The sequence below is a fragment of the Syngnathoides biaculeatus genome, chromosome 9 (genome assembly GCF_019802595.1).
Source record: "Syngnathoides biaculeatus isolate LvHL_M chromosome 9, ASM1980259v1, whole genome shotgun sequence".
Lineage (NCBI taxonomy): Eukaryota > Metazoa > Chordata > Actinopteri > Syngnathiformes > Syngnathidae > Syngnathoides > Syngnathoides biaculeatus.
The window spans coordinates 26,394,414-26,415,287 of NC_084648.1; the positions used below are offsets into that span (position 1 = coordinate 26,394,414).

Sequence of the window (20,874 nt, forward strand, 5' to 3'; positions counted from 1 at the left end):
TTTCGCGAGTCACATGACCCATGTGCGCGGATGTGACGTGTACCGTGCCGCAAACGATTACGTGGGACATCATTTATGCCCAGCACCAATTTCTTGTATTTATCATCATCTGATGAAGAAATAGCATTATCAGTTAATCGCAAAGATGAGAAATACTTTCATACAGATTTGAACCTGTGGCTGTAATTAATGTTGAATATTCGGATGGTTCTTTGGGCGGAATGACACAGAGTCTGACTACCCTGAGCTCCGGCGGCAGGCCGCGAGCCAAGCTTCGACCTCCGGGGAGGCCATTAGTCGAGCTTCGGCAGCGGCACAGGCCGTTAGCTGAGCTTTGGTGGCGCTGGAGGCCTTTAGCTGAGCTTCGGTGTTGGCGGAGGCCTTCAGCCTAGCTTTGGCGTCTGGGGCTAACGGCCTCCGCCGCCTGGAAGCTCAGCTCGCGGCCCGCCACCGTAGCTCATTCGTCAGACTCCGCGTCATTCCCGTCCGAAGAACCATCCGCGGCTGCCGGCCCGGAGCTCCGGGTGCCTTTGTAAACGCACCAATGTCCCGCGCGTAGGCCTCCCAGTAATCAGACTCCACACCATTCCACTCGAATATTCAACATTTACAGCCACAGGTTCAAATCTGTATGGAAGTAATCCTCCGTCTTCCCGTTCAACCGATACTGCTATTTCTTCATCAGATGAGGATAAATCCGAGAAATCAGCACTGGGCATAAATGGTGTCCCATGTAATCGAGCCTTTGTTGCGGCACGGTACACGTCACATCCGCGTATGTAGGTCATGTGACTCGCAAAAATGGCAGCGCCCCTGAAAATTGCTAATTTTCAATAAAAATCTTCTCAAAACACTATTAAATGACAGGATTTAACATCACATTGTCAAAATAGGGTACATATTACATGACCTATTGGATACACTGTTCATGCAAACCACTGGATTTACCCTTTACAGACATTACATCTTGATCAGAATGATAACCCACTTGAGTTTTTTCAGTGGAAACATGCCAATTACCTACAATCATCCCGCTTTGTGAATGCTACTTCAGCTAACCAGCAAGCTCTATTAGCATCATATAAGGTGACGTAATAAATTGCTCTGTCCAGAAAAAATCCCAAACATCCCATACCAGAGGAACAGATAGTACGTACAGCATTACACATTGTCCCTGTCATGCTGAATGACAACAGTGCTGTGAAAATAAAAAACATCCCTCTGTCCATTGACATCGTCGCCAGACACATAAATGATATCGCTAACAATCTATAAGGTCAAGTGTCGTCAAACGGATGATTTTTTGTATATTATTAATGAAAAACCCATAGCCAATATGGTCCCATGTGTTTTTTCACCACAAAACATGATTTTGACGTATACAGCTTTTTGTAACTCCCGCCATGAAAATCCTCTCAGGGATTTGTTTTCGAGAAGAAGCAGGAAGTGACGTAAAGAACAGCGGCGCCCCCTTCTGGACTCGTTTGTTTCCATTAGTTTTACCTCCGGGAAGGTAGCTCGTTGTTCCTTCGTGTGAGCCAATATGCCGGCTCATTGCATTGCTGGATATTGCTTGAACACTCGGGAGAATGGAATTACCCTTCATGAGTTTGAAAGAGACCCTGTTCGTTGTGAAAAATGGATTGCACGGGTGCAGAGGATGAGAGCTTCGTGGGTTCCAAATAACAGGTAGGTGTGTATACAGCTCAAAAAAAAAAAAAAAATTGTTTGGGGCGGACCACGTAATTGGTCTCTCTCATAACGTACCAAAAGATCCGTGTATGAAATGTGTCGATGTGCGCGTCGCACAGCCAACAATGTCTCGATAGTGTTCATCGCGTACTGCGCCGACTTTGAACATACCCCTAAAAGCAACATAGCTCGGCTCCACCTTCTCCTTATTTGCCACCACGGGCGCCGAAACTCAGCCTCACCGGCTGAGGCGCCGTGTTCGGCGGTCACAGCTTCTGCGAAGGCTGCGCGTCGGGGGCAGCTCTGAAGAACCCAGCCGAGAATGCGTTACTCAGTCGCGTGCGCGCATAAAGTGCCCCGGCTCGACTGGAGCACCGCTTGGCTCTGTCATAAGACACACCGGCCAGCTGCGATGAGCAGTGATGGCTCATCTCCGCCATGGGAGTGGATTGGACGGGATGCGGTTTGGCCGTGATCGGATATCATTTGAATATGGCTCGAAACAATCGTGTAATATTTCCCTGAGGGCTCAAAACAATAGTGTAATATTGCCCCGGTAACTTCACTCGGTTGTGAGTTGTCCTTTTCGAAAAGAGCTTCGGTGTCAGAAGGGGCAACGGAAAAATGCGAATATCTCTGTTGTTCGGCTTCCGTAGTACCAGGCACTGCGCGTTTTAACGGCGGAAGTGATGATGACGTCAAGGACAGAGGACGTGACTAACATGACGACCACTTGGATGTCGAGGGTCACTCAATTGCGCAAATTTGTGCGTGGATGACGCGCTCTCCGCTCACTTTTTTTTCGTATAGACATTGAAGTGAATACTGTTATATGTATTTTTCATTACAATATCTATTTTAGAATGTTTATTGGGATGTCAGTCCCACTTTAAAAAACATGTGATATATAAACTCAAAGACAAACATTTTGTTTTCCAATGCAATGAACCAATGGACAGCAACAAAGAATATATGTTTATTACTTATGTACAGTACGTTGTGACAGACTCCCTATGTGAGGATCTACTTTTTTGTAAATATGTCACAGAGAGACTCACAGCTATTAAACTGCTGGAATTCTTCCGGACTGAGAATCGTCTGAAGTGGGAGAACTACATTTGTATTGGCAGTACCATAGCATGGATGAGAAAAGGACTTTGGGAAATCATCAAAAAGGGCTCACCTGATGCTGAGTGGACACACTGCTATACAGAGACGCAATGGCATCAAGGCATCTTTCCTCTAAATTAAGTGAGATTATGTCTGACATTATAGGTGTCGTCCAATTTCTAAAATTCACACCACGAAAAGCAAGTCTACTCTGCTATCTGTGAAGAGATGAGAGCTGAACATCAAGCTGTACTGTTTCACAGTGAAGCAAGGTGGCTGGCACGAGGAAAAGTCTTGTCCCAGGTTTTTGAGCTCAAAGAGCAGCTAAGAATGTTTTTTGGAGGAGGAACACAAGTATTAAGTCACAGAAGAATATAGTGATGAGAAATTCCTGGTGAAACTGGCCTACCTGAGTGATACATTTAGCAAGCTATACGAGCTAAATCTACAGCTTCAAGGGAAAGATAAACGCCTCCCTCAAATCACAGTGGGGTAGGAATCTGGGGTAACTGACTTGATGTAGGAGATAACTGATTTATTTGAGGGCCTGCATTAATTTCTTGACACTGCTGAATATGATGCCACTTCAGTGACTACAAAATTTTGGAAAAAGTCCTCGTTTAAGAACCATATTTCATCACTGATGGGATTCTTTAAAAAGTACTTCCCTGAAAACACCTCCAGTATGACTGGGTGAGAGATCCTTTCAATGCACCAGCTCCAACTGGTTTCAGCTCTTCAGAGGAGGGCCAGTTCATGGACATGACGTCTGACTCTACATGGAGACTGAGGTTCACATTACAGACAGTGAATTCTGGCTGAGTGTCGAGAGGCAGTATCCACTCTTAGGGCAGAAGGCTATAGGCATTGTTTTTCCTTTTGCAACATATCTTTGTGAGTGACGGGGAAATCGGGGGCTCCAGTTTCAGGCAACCGCTTTGGGTCCCAAGATTTCCATGTGTGACATGCAGTATGTCCTTATAAAATACAAAAGATGTTGCTAAGGTAGGGCAATGGATTCGGGTACCCGATGATGTTAATCGGTGTTATTATTAAAGTCCCATCAAGTTACTGTAAAAAAGGGCATTGGAAATTAAAAAATGTTCACAATATCTCACTATGATTATTATTATACTTTTTTGAAATTTTGGTACCCATTTTAGTGACAGTCATGGAACTTGATGCAATTGATTTCCTTTTCATATGCATAAGTGGGCCTTGAGTTTGCCATCTGTGCAATACCGTACTACTATTCCTTATGGACAGACTTGAGTCAGGGAAACAAATGTGTTGGTGTGCTGTGATCCCAGTGGAGCGTAGAAGGTTTTGGAAAAAGACTTTTGTCAAAACTAGCAAATTTACACAACCGACAATAGCAAGAGAGAGGGGTTCTTGCCAGCTAGCAGCAGTACAGCATCCATGTTCAGTCAGCCCAGGAGGATGCAGTACAGATGACTTTGTGAAGAGTGACGCTAAGTATTCATTAATTTAAGGACTTTATCCAGCGCAAAAAATGAGAATTCCCTGAAATTCAAACATTTAGTTGATAATAAATATTGATGATAAAAATGTTTGCAGTATGAGGAGGGCCCCATGACTGGGCTTGCATTGAGCCCCAAAAATAACTAATACAGTACGTCCCTGCTGGGAATAACACTGATTTGAACGAACTGATTGCATTTAAAACATGTGAGGGAGAAAAGGTTTGCTTCGCAATCCTGCAAAACACCACTTGAACTTCAACAATTGACGAGGACGGTAGTTCCAAAATTACGGTTACAAGACCAACAGCTAGACACATGAATGATTACTGACTTGCACCATAACTACTGGTGTAAATATCTGCTCAATTAATCAATATGCTATCATGATAACGTCATTCTTAGCAGATTTTTGCAGCGTGTGCTGTTATTTGATGATTCACGACCCTGAATTATCTTAGAGGAGATGATTCCCACCTACTGTGTACGCTTTGACTGCTTATATTCATGCCTAGAAAACGCCGTTTATTCGTTCGGATGCTGCTGCAGAAGACAAAGATGAGCAATGGCAAACTCACGTAGTGTTTGGACGGACTGCGCCTTTTCTCCACGTCCACCACTTTGACGTCCAGCACAGTCCGAAGCTGCATCTTGACCCTGCAGAGGCTATACATAAGCGCGACTGACAGTCAGACAGCTCCTGCTGCTGCTCCACTCAGACCGAATAAATCCCCGCATTCATCTCCGATTCCCAGACAGCTCAGAAGAAGACGCCAGCTCGTTGTCGGCCACTTTAGCAGCCTTCTCTGCTTTCGACCAACCAACTATGAATCCGATCGGAAACTTAGACGAAGGCGCCGAGTCCCTTTGTGTCTGTCTCTGCACAGTCTGGTTGTCTGGCCAGACGTCTCCCGTATTCCAATTCCCGCAGGAATTTCAGGGAACGAGTGGGACGCGCTCTCAGCTGAGCACTGCAGGCACTGAGTCATGAGCTGCTTTCTGGCCGGAGACATGAGCAGCTGCAAGTGGGGCTGCAGATGTTCCACCGGCAACCAATCGGGTGCAAGCACTATCAACGTCAATGCGCCCGTTGAATGACTGGATGCTGCCCCCTGTGCACTTGGCGACGCATGCACATCTACTCATTGCGGGGTGTTAAACTCATTCTAGTTCAGGGAACTTCAGGGGCCATAGTCACCCCCAATTTGATGTGTGTCAAAGTGTCCTGAACCATTCGTGACCTGATCTATAAATAACGACTGTTGATATGTTCCCTTTTTTTAGGGACAAAATACATTTGAAAAATATTCTCATTTTTTTTATTATTATCATGTTGGAAAACTTGTTTCCATTCATCAATCGATCCATTTTCCCAGTGGCTTATCCTCACAAGGGGCACAGAAGTGCCAGAGCCGAGCCCTGCTGTCAACGGGCAGAAAACAGGGTAGACCGTGAACTAGTTGCCAGCCAATTGCAAGGCACATAGAGACAAAGAAGAAGATAGAGACAAACAGCCACGCTCACAATCACACCTAGGGGCAATTGAGAGTATCCAATTAATGTTGCATGCTTTTTGGGATGTGGGAGAAAAGTGGAGTGCCCAGGAAAAACCCACATAGGCACAGGGAGAACATGAAAACTCCACACAGGCGGGTCAGGGTTTGAACCCGGGACCTCACAACAGTGAGGTAAATGCTTTCAAGCTGAATCACCGTGCCACAGAAAACTTGTTCATTCATGCAAAATTGTTTGCTAAGTTAGGATGCAGCACAAAGTGTTTTGCAACGAGAAAGCAGAAAGTTATAACTGTTTGGAATATATAACAACACCCACACAAACATGTGCAAAGCATGTTCGTTCATCTTCCATACCATTTATCCTCACAGGCACAAAAGACATTGATAAATATTTAAGTGATATGGCAAGGCACTTATACGATAAGTCTAAAATTTCTTATGAATGACCATTTTCATTACCACACTTGCAATTCAATGATCAATCTACCTACAGTGCATAAGCTAGAGCAGGGTAACACCCCGTGGGGTAGGATGCCACCCTTCTATAAAACCTGTCTTATCCACTAGGTGAAGCCAATGTTAAAGTCCAGGTAGCCGATTTTTCGTTTAGAATTGAAATCATCGACTGGTTTTTTAGAATCTAAATCACAAATTTTGAGGTAAGTAAATGTAATATGTTAAAACTAAAAAATAAGCTTCTGTGTTTGTGTGTGTGTGTTTTTGTTGGGGGGGGGGTTATATACCTACACAAACTTGTGTTAAATATGGAATATTGGAGGGGTGATCAATTAGTTCAGACAGAAAATACCAAACACCTTTTTTTTGCTGTAGCTGAAACTGCAAAAATTACTTTGTGGGCAATAGCCCCATCCTTCAAGATTTTGAATATAGCGTGGAGCATTCAATTTAAGAAGAATATCAAAATTTAATCTATCAATTTCCGAGTCGCTTCTCCTCGCTAAGGTCGTGGGAGTGCTTGAGCCCATCCCAGATGTCTTCAGGCAGGAGGCTGGGTACACCCTGAACTGGTTGTCAGTCAATCACAGGGCATTTCCAAACAACCCCAGATTTGAACCCATAGTTGTAATTAATGTTGAATGTTCGGATGGTTCTCTGGGCGGAATGACGCAGAGTCTGACTACTCGGAGGCCTACGCGCGACATAAATGCGTAAACAAAGGCCCCCAGGAGCTGCGGGCTGGCAGCCGCAGATGGTTCTTCGGATAGGAATGACGCGGAGTCTGACGAGCGAGCTCCGGCGGCGGCCGTGAGCCGAGCTTCCAGGCCACCGGAGCTCATTCCCGTCCAAAGAACCTTCCGCGGCTGCCGGCCCGGAGTTCCCGGGGGCCTTTGTTTACCCACTTATGTCCCACGCGTAGGCCTCTGAGTAGTCAGACTCCACGTCATTCCGCCCGAAGAAACATCCGAATATTGAACATTTACAGCCATAGGTTCAAATCTGTATAGAAGTATTCCCCCGTCTTCCCGATCAACCAATATTGCTATTTCTTCATCAGATGAGAATAAATACAAGAAATCAGCACTGGGCATAAATGCTGTCCCACATAATTGAGCCTTTGTTGTGGCACATCTGTGCATGTAGGTCATGTGACTCGCAAAAATGGGAGCGTCCCGGGAAATTCGTAAATGTCGATAAAAATGAAAACATACACAGCTGTGAGCGGCACAGCCCTGAGCGGTTCAACTGCTCGGTTGATCGGGAAGACGGAGGAATACTTCCATACACAGTGAAAGGGAGAGCAATTTATGGAAGGGAGTCAGAATGTGGAATCCTTCCTTGTGTGCTCAAACACATTCCCTTGAAAGAGAGGATAAGTGACGGCGGGGAGTCTATTGTTCATCCTCACAAGCCCAAACATGCCCATGTGTCAGCAGTGATGGGAAGGTTATGAAGATAGTGGTCAGAAGAACCACTCTGGCACTGTCAAGACGTTCCTCAGACCTTTGTCTGAGGTCAACCTACTTCTTCAAAAGAGAACTAGGGGTCATTAGAAAATGACAATGTAAATAGAGTGACATTTGCACAATGTCAGGCGGGGAGTGTTCTGGCCTGCAAGATGTCATGACGTATTTTTCTGTTTTGGATATTTTATTATCATTTTCGCTGTTAATCAGTTACATTTGTACACATCTTTTTTAATTTAATGCTTTAGTGTAATTCTGCATCCGACCTCTGGGTGGCAGCACTCGTTCGTTCGTGCCTAGTATATTTACAGAGAAGGTCGAACATCCAATGTGTACAAAGCAGCCATCTAACGCAAATGAAGTTCATCGTCGTGTTGTCCATCATTTCGTGTATTCTAGCCTTCAGAAAGCATTGGCTGTAAGTTTATTCTGATGTACTTGCCAAATCTTTGATTTTTATGTTGGTGTGTGTTTTATAGAAATGCAAATATGTTCACTTTGATGTCGTGGATAGCCTAGCTAATTAGCTACTCTTCGATCATTGTATGTCAGATGTCAGACTGGCAGTTTAGCTATTAGTGTGGATTTTTATGTTAACCAAGTGGATAGGTTTTTCAATTGGTTAACACCGTTAGTTTAGGTTGGTATTTTCATACATTTTATTGATGTACAATAGGCTTAACTGACAACTAATCAAGTGCTGTGTATTTATTGTCACTGTTTACAGTTTCACTCTGCTTCAATTGTTCAACAAAGGAGCTATAAAACGGTCATCTCCTGGCTCTTGAACAGAGTTTGGCTGGCTGTTAATTCTCTGTTCTATACTCAGCACGTTACACGTAGAAAGAATACACTACATTCATTTAAAGTCTTAGTATCCTGATTTATGACATCTGCATGACATCAACACAGTAAGATCCAATTAAAAAAGATGCAGATTGTTGGAATTTTATTTCTAAATCATCATAAACTTAAGTTAGTAATCTGACTCCGATTTGTGACCTTACACAACTGCCACTCATCCAACAATACACGCGCTCGTTCTGCAATAGAAAGTTATCAGGAAGCCGGCATTTTCACACACGAGTGGATTTATTCCTTCAACAAACACCTGGCTCTCGGGTCCCTCTCATTACAACCCTGTTCCCTCCAGCCGACGTACTCTACATCGGAGTTGCCCAGAACAAATTTAAAGTACAATCTACTAATTCACTATTGGTTCTGTGTCTCCTGCAGGTATCCTTGGCGCGTTCTCATTGGTCTCCTTTGGTCCACCGGATGTTGGCCCGACTCCTCCCCTGCAGAATCGCGTGCTGGCTCCTCCTGGTGGTTTCCTGACAGTAGTTTTTCCACCAACTGCCTCTGAGTCCTCTCGTCTCCGCACCCTCCTTGCAGTTAGCACCGTCTGTTATAAAACATTCCCTTCTTGCACATTCTTGCACCACATACCCTGTTTCGTTCCACCAGTCACACACAGCACTTTACAGTCTCACATTTTCATACACAGGATGCAGCAACATCTAATGAACTACTTTAAGTTCAAACTCTTATATTCCTTTAAGATGCAGACATAAGGTTGTTGTTATTGTTTCTTTATTATTCAAATGTATAATAACCATGTGTGCCAAAAATATCCATTCAGTTTTGAAAAACAGAAACATGAGTTGAATACATGATAGGAATAAATACGTAAATGGATCATTTGTTTTTTCCATTTTCATTTACCAATTTAAAAAATGAAAATGTGATTGTCTTATTTACTTTTTAATTAACTCAGAAAACATATGACATCGAAAAACAGGCCACAGGAATGAATAACATTTTAGTATTGAACCAGTTGGGTTTCCATGACCTAGAGCATTAGTACATGAGCAATAGTAAAGATATGTTAGCTTGTTAACCGTGACACAGTCCGAACAATGACCATGATCTGCGAGAAGCCCCAATAAATCAGGGAAAAACATGTTTGAAGATTTAATGTAATAAGCTTAATGCATTTTAGTACGTCTGAGATGGAACATGATTTTGCATAAGTCGGGACACGTTTGTGAATATTATCCTTGTTCTTGTCTTATTTCCACTATATTGAGCATTTGGATTCATACTCCTCAACCGAAAAATATTTTTTTGTGTACCATTGCACAATGCCTGAAAGAAGAGTGAAAATAACAGTATTGTTGAAGTCATTTCTGTTCTTGTTGCTATGTTCCTTGTTCTTTATGTCATACCAGGGCAGCACCGACTGCTGGAGAAAAATTCCTTGTGTGTTTTTACACACTTGGCCATTGCATCTGATTCTGATTTGTCCCAGGTTTAGTCCACACATTGTTCTGTGTGGACATGAATAAGTTGAAAATAATGCCATTGGCACAGCTGTTAAGTGTTGGCCTCAGAGGTCTCGGGCTCGATCCCGGCCCTGTCTGTGTTGAGTTTGCATGTTCTCCCCGCCCCTGCTTGGGTTTCCTCCGGGCACTCCGGTTTCCTCCCACTTCCCAAAAACATGCAACATGAATTGGACACTCTAAATTTCCCCTAGGTGTGATTGCGAGTGTGGCTGTTTGTCTCAATGTGCCCTGCGATATGGCGGCAACCAGTTCAGGGTGTACCCTGCCTCCTGCCCGTTGACAGCTGGGATAGGCTCCAGCACTCCCGCAACCCTTGTGAGGATAAGCGGCTAATGAAATTGATGTATATATATATGTATATGTATAATATTTGTGTGCAGCAAAATGGCTAAATCCTGCTTCACCATGTTTGCCTTGAACTCTTGTGCTCCACGATTTGACCTGAGTCAGTCGATCTCAAAGCTCTACTAGGTGTGTATTCCGTCAGCATTTCTTTCATGTATTCAGGATCTCAACCATTGACTGATTTTATAAACCAGTTCAAACCACTTTAAAGTCCATTCTGAAGCTCACTGCACTTTAAAATTTGAGTTATATGCAACCTCTGTGTTCTGGTCACAACCCGAGCTGCAGCATTCTGAATGAGCTGCAGCTATTTAATGCTCTTTTGAGGAGTCCAGTCAGAAGACTATTACACTAGTCAAGTCTACGTGAGATAAAAGCATGGTCTTCTGGTCTGCTTGAAACATACAAGCCTTCACTCTACATATGTTTTTCAGATGCTAAAAGGGATTTTTTGGTGATTGATTTGTAATGACAGTCGGAATCTATCAGAACACCAAGGTTTTGGTCTTGGTCTTTGCTTTTTAAAGATAGTGAGTTCAGGTATTGACCAACAGCAATTCAATTTTCTTTTCTTTATTGCCAAAAACAATTCTCTCAGTTTTGATGTGGTTTGGTTGAAGAAAATTTTGGCTCATCGAGTTATTTATCCGCTTTAAACAGTGACACAATACCTCAATTGAACTATTGTCATCTGGAGACACATAGCTATGATAATAAAAATTAAAAGTTTTGAAAAATCTGAATCTGAAATCTGGGTAACATATACAGGCTGAATAGGAGGGGTAAAAGAACTGACGCTTGAGGGACACCATACATCATTGCCATTTGTAGTCTCATGATTACAAAGTAGCTCCTTTCCTCCAGGTAGGGCCTGAACCATTTTCAGATTGTTCCATTTAATCCAACCCATATTTCCAACATTCAGCAGTATATTATGATCTACTATTTCAAAAGATTCACTGAGATCTACCAAGACTGAGATTGATACCTTTCCTGAGTCAGTATCCAACCTTACAGTGAAGAAAATAAGTATTTGAACACCCTGCAATATTTAAAGTTCTCCTACTTAGAAATCATGGAGAGGTCTGAAATTTTCATCACATATGCATGTCCACTGTGAGAACGATAATCCAAAAAGAAAAATCCAGAAATGACAATGTGTGAGTATCAGTAAGACTCAAACTTGTAACATGGCCAAGATCAAATAGCTGTCCAAAGACACCAGAGATAAAATTGTAGGACTCCACACGGCTGGTAAGGGCTACAGAGAAATTACCAAGCAGCTTGATGAAAAAAGGTCCACTGTTGGAGCAATCATTAGAAAATGGAAGAAGCTAAACATGACGGTCAATCTCAATCGGAGTGGAGCCCCATGCAAGATATCACCTCGTGGGGTCTCACTGAACCTGAGAAAGGTGAGGAATCAGCCCAGGACTACACGATAGGACTTGGTCAATGACCTGGAAAGAGCTGGGACCACCATTTCCAAGGTGCATATTGGTAATACAGTAAGACGTCATGGTTTGAAATCATGCGTGGCATGGAAGGTTCCCCTGCTTAAACCAGCTTGTGTCAAGGCCCATCTTAAGTTTGCCAATGACCATTTGGATGATACAGAGTCATGGGAGAAGGTTTTGTGGTCAGATGAGACCAAAATGGAAGTTTTTGCTCATAATTCGACTAACCATGTTTGGAGGAAGATGAATGATGAGTTCCATCCAAAGAACACCATCCCTCCTGTGAAGCATGGGTGGTAGCATCATGCTTTGGGGGTGTTTTTCTGCACATGGGACAGGACCACTGCACTGTATTAAGGAGAGGATGACCACGGCCATGTATTGTGAGATTTTGGGGAACAACCTCTTTCCCTCAGTCAGAGGATTGAAGATGGGTCGTGGCTGGGTCTTTCAACATGACAATGACCCGAAGCACAAAGCCATGACAACCAAGGAGTGGCTCCGTAAGAAGCATATAAAGGTTCTGCCGTGGCCTAGCCAATTGAAGTAAGAATAATTTTATTGTGTTGTTTTTCCATATTTAAAAGATGTTTCGCAATAGCTTCGTATATGTTTCGCAATAGCTTCGTATATGATCGCAATAGCTTTGTATAACCTAAAAGATGTTCGCAATAGCTCTGTATAACCAGCGAAATCATAAAAGGATGTTTCAACATAACATATGAGGTCGTGCACCGCCATCTGTTGGTAACAAAGAATAGTGTGGCGTCAGGTGGGATGAATTGGCCACTCACCCTCCTTCCGCACACGCTTAGAGTATAAAAGGAGAACTTTGGATACTCTCGGTAGAGTCTGCTGCGGGTTGCGTACGGACGCCCAGCCGGTATTGAAGCCAGCTCTACCTGGATTGTTGGCTCTCCCTCCTATTGGCGCACGGTAAGAGCTGGATATTCTTCTAAGAGCTGGTTGGATATTACTTAGCTTCATACCACGTGATTTGTGCTTGTGCTTGTGTTACCATTTCTGTGTGGGACCAATTGTTGGTAGCCAGAAGTGTGTCTTGTCTTCATTTCTGAGTGCCTATCTCCAATGATCCTATTAAAATTTGATACCGAACTCCTGAGCGAGGTATCAGAAATGTTTTAAAACATTTTTGGCATTGTCGGCAGGATCGCGGAGAATACATTCAGAAATGGCTTGTTGCTTTAAGAGCAAAACTGTGAAGGAGGCGGAAGTGGCCTCAAGTTTTGAGTGTAAAACGGTGAAGGGAGCAGAGGTGGCTCCCAACAAGGATGGCGTCTCCGACTGGGAGAGCCTTGGATTTGAAGAAATAGGGAAACTCCTTAAACGGTACGGGGGACGCCCTAAGCTGTGGATAGGAGAAATCCCCTTGGTAACTCCACCGCTGCTACAGCGCATGCTAAGCAGGGTGGATGTGAGGGACAAAGCCCCGCTAGGTGGTGTCCGAGAGATGTTGTGGATTTTTGCTGAAGCCTGGAAGGAAAGAACAAAGGCTTTGGATAAAGTATGCGCTTCTGAAATGCAAAAAGATAAAAAGATAGCGCAACTTGAAGAGAATATTAAAGCGCTTGAATCTGACCAAGCTAAAGCGCAGAAAATCTTAGAGAAATCAGTGGCATTTATTTCTTCTATGGCGCGCGAGAAAAGTAACAAAAGACTGCGTCGCATCGACCCAAAACAGGTCCGCTCTTTCGCTGTGGCACTCCAGGAAGACTGGGAGCCAGAGGGATGGAATGGCGACATATGGGGAGATGGCGACATGCAATATGGCGGGGAAATGAAACCTCAACCGCTGTACCCACAACTTGGACATCTCCAAGTTAAACCCATCTCGCGGAGACGGGAGGAACAGCATGTTGTCTTGCCCGTCTTTGAAGAACAGCGAGATGAGAATAATGTACCTATAGTTGATAGGGAAGGAAACCCTATAATGAGGCGAATAGAACAGCCTCAGCCGCCGCCCAGAATGACGATAACAAAAGAGGACTTCTCTCAGGAAGAGATAGCCCATTTAACATCAAAGTATCGACAAAATCAGGGAGAACCAGCTGATTCTTGGCTCAGGCGGATGTATGAGGAAGGCGCTGACGCCATAGAGCTTGACTCAGGACTTTTCGCGATTTGGAGGATTGAGTTCAGATTCTTGAATGAATGCCGAGTTTCGTGCAAACGGGAGAGCAATGGCGGTAGGTGATTCTTTTTCGCTATTTGCCTTGTATGCTATGACAGCGCAATCTGTGTATCCAACGTGGCATGATTGGCCCGAGATCAAAGGGCCTTGGGTAACCATCCGCGATGCAATTCACAGGATGGGGAGATTGTGTACGCGCGAGTCGATATCGCGAGTGGGTCACAGCAGTGCCAAAGGTGGTGCGTGATGCAATGATTCGAGACGCACCCCCCCACTACAGGTCTGCTATACTTACCATTTTGTTAGGAGCCGTCGATAACAGCTTCAGTGATGTGAAAACGCACTTGTTGGAGTTGGCGACTTTGGGAGATTGGGGAGACACAGTACATCAGCCTCGCCCTGAGAATTACAGGTCCGAAAAAGATGGCAGACAACCGCGCGCGAAACCGCCCGAAGGCGGGAGTAGTAGGCGGGAAATGTGGAAAGCACTCATTGCAGCGGGAGTACCGGCAGAAGAAATTGACGGGCTACCCACAAGTGCCTTGGCGGCAAGATGCAAACAAAGGGGATTGAAGGTAAGTTGCTTGAGCAGGGGATCAAAGGGAAAATCAGAAATTGCTCAGCTGGCCACCATCTTAAAGGGAATGATGACGCCGGCAGCTCAACCAACAGCCCCTCCCTTGGATGCATTTGAGGATGAAGAAGAGGAAGAGGAAGATACAGACACAAGCGACAACATGCGAGTAAACACAAGAGGCCCCAGTTACGTGGCTGCCGTCAGAAAAGGCAAGGCCAAGGAAAAAGGAAAGGGGAGAAGTAAAGATCGAAGGTCCAAAAGTTTGGATCTTCTTAGCTAGGATAGAGGTCAAACTCAGATAACCAGGCAGAACAAAACTTCACACCGATGGAACATAGGGGATATCCGGCCCCATGTTCCAATGGAAATTTATTGGGCTAATTCGGTACGTGTATCTGCGCTGGTTGATACAGGAGCGGAGGCCTCTTTAATTCACGGGAACCCTGACAAAATGAGGGGAGAAATAGTTCCATTGAGGGGCTTGGGAGGTCAAATTGTAAATGGGAAGGCAGTTACGTTGCCTTTAAAAATTGGAAGAATGCCAATTCGCAAATTTGAAGTGGTGGTTACTCCAGTACCAGAGTGGATAGTTGGAATGGACATTCTAGCTGGAATGACACTGTATTTACAGATGGGAATATTCCAATTTGGAACTGAAATCAACATTCGAACTATCTTAGTGGGGAAGGTGAAAATGACCCCGTTTCCTATCCCTGAGGCCACCGAAACTGTTGGCCAAAAACAATACAGAATTCTTGGGGGACAGGAAGAGATTGCTGCTACCATAAAAGAATATTTAGAGGCAGGAGTTCTGAAGACGATCACAACTAAGTGGAACAACCCCTTGTGGCCGGTGAGAAAATCTGACGGCACTTGGCGCATGACGGTAGATTACCGACGATTGAACAAACTGACACCAGCACTGACGTCAGCTGTCCCGGATGCTATTAGCATCATTGAAAGGATACAGCATCACAGTGGAACCTGGTATGGAGTGATGGATTTGGCCAACGCCTTTTTCACCATACCTATTCCCGAGGACAAAATGGAACAGTTTGCATTTACCTGGGAAGGAAGACAGTACACCTTTACTCGTCTCCCTCAAGGGTACCTGCATAGCCCAACGATATGTCACAGGATTGTGGCAGAGCACCTAGCGGAAGTACCGGTGCCCCGACATGTTGGTGTCACATTACATCGATGATATCATGATACAGGGAAACACTGAACCGGAAGTGAAAGAATGGGTGAGTAAAATCATTGAGCAACTGAAAGAGTCTGGTTGGGAAATAAACCCTGCTAAAATCCAAGGACCTGCCCAGACTGCCAAATTTCTGGGGATAATTTGGAACAAGGGGGAAAGAGAGATTACAACCAAAGCAAAAGAAAAGGTGGCGAACTTCCCAGTGCCACACAGCAAAAAGGACGCTCAAAAATACATTGGGCTCTTTGGGTTTTGGAGACATCACATTCCCCATTTGGGACAAATTCTCCAACCCTTGTACAAATGTACTAGGAAGAAGGAGGATTTTGATTGGGGGCCTGAACAACAGGCATCGTTTGAATTGGCAAAAGAGGCCATTCAACAGGCAGTATCTTTGGGGAAAATGCAATCAGGACCTGTGGAGCTGCAGGTGTCTGCGTTAAACGACTACGCAAATTGGAGTTTGTGGCAAAAGCAAGGGAAAATCAGAAAGCCTCTAGGCTTTTGGTCACAAAAACTGACTGACGCAGGGATAAAATATACTCCCTTTGAAAAACAACTATTAGCATGTTATTGGGCGTTAGTAGAGACAGAAGCACAGACAGTAGGTGATGAAGTAATAATGAGAACTCATATTCCTTTATTGACCTGGGTGATGAGTAATCCCACCACCCACAGGATAGGGACTGCACAGGAGGCAAGCATCATAAAATGGAAATGGTATATTTCGAAGCGAGTGAAACCAGGAATAAAGGGCGTGTCGATGTTGCACGAGCAAATTGCAGACGTTCCCGAGAAGGATAAGGTCCCATTCGAGGTGAAGCCTCTGGAAAAATCCCCGGTAAAAGCTGGAAAAAAGTGGGATGAATTGACCGACAATGAGAAACAAAATGCCTGGTTTACAGATGGTTCTTGTCAGTATCATGCTGGCAAGCGAAAGTGGAAAGCTGGGGCGTTCAATCCACAGGCAGGACAGTCCCTAGAAGAAATGGGAGAAGGAAAGAGCAGTCAGTGGGCTGAGCTAAAAGCTGTGCACATGGTAATAATGCAGGGAGGACCCATGGGAGCCCACCTGTATTCAGACTCATGGTCAGTGGTACAAGGACTACTAACATGGATGCCAACATGGCATGCTACTAATTGGAAGATACACAACAAGGAAGTGTGGGGCAAAGAACTATGGGCACAGATATGGGAAAAGGCAAAGGAAATTCCCATTACTGTGTCACATGTGGATGCACACACTAACTGTACAGATCCGGAAGCCCTGTACAACCGAGCCGCCGACCAACTAGCAAAAATCATGGTGGTCGAGCGAGAGTCGAGTCCAGGCCTTGCGAGGTGGGCGCACTACAAGGCAGGACACTGGGGCGTTCAGGGAACACTGCAGTGGGCAAGAGACCGGGGAATTGATTTAAAATTTGATTATGTCAAAACTGCAATCATGAATTGCGAGCAATGCCAACATCACAAGAGGGGAGTCCCGCAACATGTCCAAGGACAGTTGCATAGAGGGAAAAGTTCAGGACAAATTTGGCAAATGGATTTCATTGGCCCGATGCCCCTATCAAAAGGGTGCAAATTTGTGTGTACTGCTGTTGACACCTTCTCAGGAGTATTGGTAGTACACCCTTGCAAACATGCCAATCAGAATAGCACCATCAAGTGCTTGAATTTGATTAAAGGGTATGATGGAACACCCCTCCAAATACAATCAGACAACGGAACCCATTTCACAGGAAATGCGGTGCGAAAATGGTCTCAGGAACAAAATGTGGAATGGATTTATCACATTCCATATCGCCCACAAGCTGCAGGATTGATTGAACGCATGAATGGGCTATTGAAGTAAACGATGAGGAAAAATGCTTCTGACAGAACCCTCAATAAATGGCGAGAACAATTGGAGTTGTCGGTTGAACAACTCAACAACCGACCGCTGGGATCAGGAGTGACCCCACTGATCCGGATGATCTCCAATCAAGAAACGGTAAGCACTGAGGGAACCATTAAAATGTGGAAAATAGATCCAAATGCGGAAATTCCGGTAAGAGCCACGCCAGGCTCTGCTGGACTGGATTTGCGGACACTAAATACAGAAACCATCCTCCCACAAGAAATCCAAATTGTGAGAACAGGGTTGGGACTACAATGTCCGAAAGGGACATATGGTCATGTTCTACCAAGGAGTGGTTTATCCCTGAAAGGGTTAACCATCCAAGCAGGGGTAATCGACGCGGATTACCAAGGAGAAATTGGAATAATATGCAAATTGTTCGCAGACCAACCCTTGATTTTGGAAAAAGGAAGCAAATTGGCTCAATTGGTAATTAAACCCTGGAATATGACCTCGGTACAGGAAATTCCAAAACCTGTATTACAAACTATGAGGGGGGATGGAGAATTCGGCTCGACGGACAAAACGGGAGCTAAAGTATGGGTTAAACAACCCTTCGGGCCACCAAAGGCTGCCAAAATTATTGCGCAGGGATCAGATGCAAAAGTCAGCGTGTTGTATCAAGGACAGGAAAAATGGGTAAATGTACCCATCAGTAAATGCTATTCGCGAGAATACTAATCATGTTTTCTTTTGTCAATAGTGGTAACCATATCTGTTGCAGCTTGGTGTGTGCTTGCTGAAGTGGGAGCTGCTGATTGGACGACCCTCGACGGTAGGACGCAGAGATGGAGGACATCCGGCGCCGAGGAATTGTTACTGACTGGGTCATCTGCCTCCTTGCCGTTGGTGCCATGGTCCGACTCTCCTGGGGAATGACCGAAGGTCATGTGTGCGAGACAAGCCAGTTTATCGGGATGATACGGAGAATTTCAGTCAACATCACCTGTGATCTTCCCATGATGATATGTAAGTCCACCACCGAGGTGATACGGGGGAGTAAGGTGACAGTCTCCGCTTCCTCCGCCACGTGTATGTGGGACATCACACTATTAAATGGACCTAGCTCTAGTAAGTGTCGTTCTGATCATCGAGGGACGACTTGGATGGCAATCGCAGAAGAGGATTTCATCATCGGAGAGGTTGGGGAGGATAATAAGCCTTTGGGCTGGGGGTATGTGGTCACGGTCATTTCTAAAGAGACAATGATGCCAAAAATAACTCAAACACACTTGACTCCCATCCTTGACACCTGTACACACCTAGCTCAAGCAGTGGTTGAAACCAAGATACACTGGACGATTCACTTTCCCCCGATTCCGATATGTAACAGAATAAAAAGGGCATGGTATGATACTTTGTTGGGGGGAACGGGAACTGTATTGGGATTGGCAAATACTGCTGATAATGAGGTAACTTGAACCGTGCTGTCCAATACTGGAGAACACTGCCAGGGCCTTGCATCAAGTAGGGGTTTGGCTTCCTAAGGCTCTGGTGGGACAAAAAGAAAATGCAGAACTTTGGAAAACAGTGTTTAATTGGGATATGAAATTATGGGACGAAGCAGGGGAAGTGCTTCAGAACTTGACAAAACAGAGTAACTGGACAGTATGTAGTATTCAAACTCTACACGCTGCGGCTCAAAAAGAGTCGTTTCTAAGGATAGTTACGTCGGGAAATTATCAAGAGTGGCGGAAGGTTTGGAACACACCGACTCTTTGTGGTTGACATTACATCCCGAACATACCAAATGTGACAAAAATAAATGTACGGGGTATTGGACCCAGTACAACGTGACGACAACAAAGGTGGTTTGTAAATATCAAGTTTTGCCTGTCATAACGACAAGAGGATATTGGTTTTTACACATGGACGGAGAGTGGTTTGAGCCAAAAACCAACAAAACCTTTAAATCAGATTTATGTGACTTAACAGACCAAGGGTTGGCTTGCAGATTACAACATGCGTACTCGAATCCGTCCCTAACCGACTCAGAGGTTGTACTTTGTGATTGGACTAGGGAGCCAGCCAGAGAGATGATGTGGAAAGTTGGACCGCATACTCTCTGTGTGGCTACAACACAAAATAACTCACAAGTACCTTCGGTTCCTTTTGTAGGATGCCTTCGAGATGTACACATATGGCGCTGGGAAACATGACATATCGTTTGACCAACTATTCGGAGTCCCGCAGGTTGACTGCGGTCCAGTGGGAGGTACTACGCTTCCCCTGGTCAGTGTCTCTGGAACGATTCAAATGCGCATTGGAGAATTCTACAGACATCCAAAAACTCATCGAGTCACATGCGTCTAACATTTCCAGTCTCATGGTGTCAACTCTGGTAGTAAGCGGGGAAGTAGTGCATGCTGCTAAATTAGTACAACAGGCGTCAGCTCATCATTGGTGGGACATCTTCACAGGAATGTCTCCACTGCGCGTACTACTTTCGTGCCACCCTTGATCGTGTTAATGATTGTTGTTTGTGTGCTTACGCTATGCAATATGGGAACTTGCTATTATGTGCGTCGCATACGAATAGAGGTAGAAAAGGAAATATATAATCACCTATAATCAATTGCTTACATTTTGAATGATGGAAAAACATCAAGAGTGGAATGAAGTAAGAATAATTTTACTGTGTTTTTCCATATTTAAAAGATGTTTCGCAATAGCTTCGTATATGTTTCACAATAGCTTCATATATGTTTGCAATAGCTTTGTATCACCTAAAAGATGTTCGCAATAGCTCTGTATAACCAGCGAAATCATAAAAGGATGTTTCAACATAACATATGAGGTCGTGCAACGCCATCTGTTGGTAACAAAGAATAGTGTGGCGTCAGGTGGGATGAATTGGCCACTCACCCTCCTTCCGCACACGCTTAGAGTATAAAAGGAGAACTTTGGATACTCTCGGTAGAGTCTGCTGCGGGTTGCGTACGGACGCCCAGCCGGTATTGAAGCTAGCTCTACCTGGAGTGTTGGCTCTCCCTCCCATTGGCACACGGTAAGAGCTGGTTGGATATTACTTAGCTTCATACCACGTGATTTGTGCTTGTGCTTGTGTTACCATTTCTGTGTGGGACCAATAAAGTGCCAATTGTTAGTAGCCAGAAGTGTGTCTTGTCTTCATTTCTGAGTGCCTATCTCCAACGATCCTATTAAAATTTGA

General features: G+C 44.5%; 2 protein-coding genes across 8 annotated transcripts in view; one reads left to right on the forward strand and one right to left on the reverse strand.

Moving 5' to 3' along the window:
* sh3pxd2aa (SH3 and PX domains 2Aa) overlaps positions 1–5,323 on the reverse strand; it is a 169,641-nt gene extending 164,318 nt beyond the window's left edge. For all 4 annotated transcript variants that reach the window (XM_061829127.1, XM_061829123.1, XM_061829122.1 and 1 more), the window contains exon 1: positions 4,862–5,323. Coding sequence is in view for 2 of the 4 variants with exons in the window: in XM_061829123.1 (XP_061685107.1) it covers positions 4,862–4,957 (96 nt within the window). In the remaining 2 variants the exon portion in view is untranslated. The remainder of the gene's footprint in view (positions 1–4,861) is intronic.
* Positions 5,324–8,025: 2,702 nt separating this feature from the next.
* LOC133506501 (uncharacterized) lies at positions 8,026–20,827 on the forward strand. Of its 4 annotated transcripts, none has more exons than XM_061830710.1 (2): positions 8,026–8,143; positions 8,962–20,824. In XM_061830710.1, the coding sequence occupies exon 2, from the start codon at positions 15,780–15,782 to the stop codon at positions 17,655–17,657; it is 1,878 nt and encodes a 625-aa protein (XP_061686694.1). In that variant the 5' UTR covers positions 8,026–8,143; positions 8,962–15,779; the 3' UTR covers positions 17,658–20,824. The 4 variants fall into 4 exon arrangements, with proteins under 4 accessions (XP_061686694.1, XP_061686697.1, XP_061686698.1 ...); XM_061830713.1 differs by having other exon boundaries at positions 8,044–8,159; XM_061830714.1 differs by lacking the exon at positions 8,026–8,143 and adding an exon at positions 8,192–8,365 and having other exon boundaries at positions 8,962–20,827.
* The last annotated feature ends 47 nt before the right edge of the window (positions 20,828–20,874 follow it).

Excerpts from the sequence above, each read along its gene's own strand:
- LOC133506501 (XM_061830710.1), top strand. The coding sequence starts at position 15,780 with ATGTTGGTGTCACATTACATCGATGATATCATGATACAGGGAAACACT.